Source organism: Stegastes partitus, unplaced genomic scaffold, assembly GCF_000690725.1.
Source record: "Stegastes partitus isolate 25-593 unplaced genomic scaffold, Stegastes_partitus-1.0.2 Scaffold196, whole genome shotgun sequence".
Taxonomy (NCBI): domain Eukaryota; kingdom Metazoa; phylum Chordata; class Actinopteri; family Pomacentridae; genus Stegastes; species Stegastes partitus.
The window spans coordinates 659,962-664,369 of record NW_007577927.1 but is presented as its reverse complement, the minus strand read 5'-3'; the positions used below and the strand labels follow the sequence as shown (position 1 = coordinate 664,369).

The following is a 4,408-nucleotide window of genomic DNA, read 5'->3' as shown; positions in this document are numbered from 1 at the left end:
TATCTGAGTGACTGTTGTGAGTTTTGCCTTTTCTTTAATGGACGGAGATGAAGACGTGTGAGGACGACTTTATTATCTATATATAGAATATAGAGGAACAGGAGGCTATGGGGAAACTAGGAGCACAAACTTAAGAGTATTTGCATGAATGAATTGTCATGTTTGAGCTGCAGCACCGACACACATGAACCCGGTTCTGAACAATCCTGACATGGAGAGCAGCTGCGGCACCGTCTCACTGTGGTTCTGAACAAACCCTGACTGTGGACTCGTCTTCTCTCAGACAGCCGAACCGAAGCAGCAGCAGTTTGGTCCGAGTCGTGTCGTCCTACCTGATGGTCTTGGCCTCCCGCAGGTCGTACAGAGAGAAGAAGATGTCGGTGTCCTCTCCGATGCTGTTGTAGGTGAAGCTCTTCAGGTTGACCAGCAGGTGGTGAGGAACTGGAACCCTGCAGGGCTCGCCGTGCCGCTGCCGGTTACTGTCGCCCTGCAGGTCATGGTTTTATATCACATCCTGTTAGCAGCTTCACAGAGACACACTTCAACTGTTATTAAAAAAGACAGTTCAGTGAAAGTCACAGACTTTTTGTTCATATTTTTTCTGACTTATTTCAACATTTTCTATAATTTTGTAATAATTTTGTGGAGATATTGTTTGTCGACATCTTTAATTTGATATATTTGTCAATATTTTCTGAAATTGCATTTATATTTTATGACAAAATAAATGTTTTAAATAAATATTTTTGCACATTTTATTAATATTTTCAGACCCTTTTTAAAAAAAATATTTCTGGACATTTCAGTAATATTTTCAAAGATTTTTGTGAAATTCACAGATTTTTTTGGTCATATTTTTCAGACTTATTAAAAAATTTTCTATCATTTTATAATTTTGTTTTGGAGATATTGTTTGCCACGACATATTAAAGCTGTTGTCTATATTAAATATATATTCTTCACATTTTATTAATATCTTCAGACACTTTCTTATTGTTTCTGGACATTTTATTAATATTATCGGGCATTTAATAATATTTTTTTAACTTGTTATTATTTTATCTTAATATATTTTTGGACATTTAATACCATTTACTGAAATCTTATTGATATGTTGACATTTTAATAACATTATAATTAATATTTTCAGACATGTTTTCTTATTATTTTCACTCAAACAGACTGAATTAACTGCATGTATAATATACTGCTGTTATTTACTAATTTATCACGTCCTCATATTTTGGTTGGTTTATTCATCTTTTACTCCATAAGGCCACCTCGGCGCTGCACAGAAGTTAAATAAGAAATCAAAACTCACAATATCTGTTTTCTTTTCCCTCATTAAACAGAAGAAATGCTCCATGAAGGGACGTGATCTCCTGACGAGCTCCAACATAATGAACTGAACATAAATAACGTTCGTCTTGAACACGTCTCTGAGAGAAACTTTAACAGCAGAGCTCGTGTTTTTACTTGAAGCTAACAGAATAAAGTGTTCTGGTGCCGATCCACCCGCAGTTTAAATCAGCACAAGAGTTATGCTTCATCAAAAAGATCATGTTTTATTTTTCACAGAGCGTGAAAGCGCCGAGTCGGCTTCTAAACACCGCAGTTTAAATCCCTTTAATTAATATTTCCATCTGTTTCTGGGCCCTAAAAGGCGCTGAAAAGTTTATTGATCGCATAAATTATGGATGTCGAACCTTTTCAGGGATTCTATTTGTGCTGCTCGACCCAGTTTTTAAGCAGGAAATATTTAAATACGCGTCTTTCTGCACTTAAAGTGGAGCCGGAGCAGCAAAAAGCACATTAACGGTGGAAGCAGCGTTTTAGAGGTTCACACGAGGTCGAGCCTCTCTGGAGGGAAACCTGTGGTTCTGACTGGAACATCAGAACCCAGATGTGTGATTATAAAGCCGCCTGCTTACCTGAGCGGTGCTCTGCTGGACGCTGTGTCTACTGGACAGGTGCTGTGGACACAAACACAAAGCTGTTAGAGCAGCTTCTGGGCATTTAATCCACATCAGATCAACCAGAGGACCCAGGTCCACCTCAGGTTCCTCTGAAAAGCATCACAGGTGCTCCTTCACCCAAACTGTAAAGACATAGTTTTGGCAAACCAGCCTCTGATACCTCGTACAGTACCACACATGGAGCTTTAAACGGGTCATCTGGGACTAACTTTTGTCTTTATTTGTCTTCCTCCAACGCTCTAAAAACGCTATAAATTCAAAGACGCCCTCTGCTCCAGTCCCTCATGAGAAGAGTCTGACAGACGAAGCAGCTGTTTCTTGTCATCGATGAGCTGCTGGATCATGTTCATGTAGGAACCATGAACATCAGAACCACCGGAGTTTCAGATGCGCTTGATTTTTACATTTCATGAATTTCGCCCATTTCCTGCCCTGACGTGACCACGTGGGAGGTTCACCGTCGTTTCCTTATTTTCTCCGTGTGTTCTTACAGATCTGAAGATGATCTGACCCAAACATGGTTCTGGTGCTGAGCCTCCTGTAGGAGTTCTGATTGTTTTATGTGATATCAGATGCAGTTAAATTGCTGCTCGGTTCAGAACATATAGACTGACAACACTGAATGTTATGAGTTTTTTTGGAAAGCTTTTGCAGAAACATTCTCAGAAACGGGTTTCATGTGAACTGGGCCTTAAACAGAACCTCCAGTGTGCAAAAAACACAAGATCCAGTCAGAATAGAAGGGAAACAGAGTTAAGCCTGGTAAAGAGATTTATGAAATAAAATAATACGCCAATAGGTAGGAAATAAAATAACCAAAGTCCTGAAAAAACAATTAAATAATAAGAAAAAAAAAGAAAAATAAACCATTAAAAAGTGCAAAAAATGATTATGATGATGATAATGATTATTATTATTATTATTAATAATAATAATAATAATAATAATAATAATAATAATAATAATAATAATAATAATAAATATAAAGCCAGGACATATAGAGGAACCAAAAAAGGAATCAAAATACAGTATAAATTAAATTAAATGAAATATGGGCATATTATTTATTGTTATTATTATTATTATTATTGTCATCATTATTATTAACAACAACAATAACAGCAGTTATAGTAATAATGGATAAATCAAATAAATAGGTAAATAAATAAACTGTAAATTTACAAAGATGACAAATTCATTATTTTATTAAATACCACTGCTACTAATAATGATGTTGATGATGACATATTTAATAATACATTTATATATTTGATAATTGAAAAAAAAAATACAAAAAGTAATAAATTCTAAAAATAATAATAAAAAAAGACAAATATCGTTTACGGTGGACGTCACAGAGCGTAAACTGAATAAACCAGATAGATAAAATGAACGAGGAGCTCCAGGTGAGGACGCTTCAGCCAGTTTCCTGATAAAGAGGCGACACACAGCTGGACTACATGAACGCACCACGTAGCAGCAGAGCAGACAGATGTGTGTAAAGGATGTATACGTTAATCTGTGTCGGTCTGTGTTAGTGAAGCCACAACGCTTCACCGTCTGATGAATAAAAATAAATCTGTATATCACATCCTGCTGCCACGCCGTGAACTGAAAGTAAAAATATATGTTATCACTGTTCTGCTCATCTGTCAGACGATGAAACAGCTGCAGGTGATGATCAGCTGAAGGATGCAGCTGCCCTTTCATGTCCTTGTTTCCTCACACCCTCCTCTTTCCTCTCCTTGTTTCCTCTCCTCGTCTCCTCTCCTGCGCTCACTCTCCTCCTCAGAGCACGAAGATGCTTCGATGCCTCAGAGACTCGTTAGCGCCACTCGTCTGTGAATGTGCTGACGGGCTGAGAGCGAGGAGAGAAACCCGCTTTGATGAATTGAAGTAATGACTGTCAACTGCAAGTGCTCCGACCTGAGCACTACATTAACCTCCTTCTGCTCCTTCTTCTTCTCCTCTTGCTCTAACGCTGGATGTTTAGCAGGTAACCAATCCGAGATGTTTGCTGTAGGTGGAAGAAAATCCGTCTTCGTGGCAACAGGTTTGAGCGAAAACGCACAAATCTGCATCTCGCGGACGTTAAACCTAAAACCAGCCTTCTGCTCGACTGCCTTATGAATGAATAAAACAATCAGTCACAGCTGGAGTTTCCACAAAGTTGTTCAGCTCATCTGTGAACTGAGTCAAATGATCCACAGTCGTGTTCAACGTGGAGCTGAAAGCAGAAAACTGAAGAAACAAGACATTAAACCTTTTCTTCTCACCGTCTGACATCCAATCAGACTAAAGGTTTCCTGTTTCAGTCAGTCAGGATCACCAACATTATTTCTATCTGCTAAACACCAGAATAACGAGAGAGAGAAGTTTCCATCCACTAAGATCCTTCAGACTATCTGGGAAAGCCCAGATGATGATGTCAT

General features: G+C 38.1%; 1 protein-coding gene across 1 annotated transcript in view; it reads right to left on the bottom strand.

The window, feature by feature from the left end:
- The window catches only part of LOC103356385 (dedicator of cytokinesis protein 3-like), a 170,787-nt gene that overhangs the window by 68,293 nt on the left and 98,086 nt on the right, over positions 1-4,408 (bottom strand). The window contains exons 8-9 of the mRNA XM_008280492.1: positions 1,932-1,973; positions 333-487 (exon numbers count right to left, since the gene is read on the bottom strand). Coding sequence (XP_008278714.1) covers positions 333-487; positions 1,932-1,973 — 197 coding nt within the window. The remainder of the gene's footprint in view (positions 1-332; positions 488-1,931; positions 1,974-4,408) is intronic.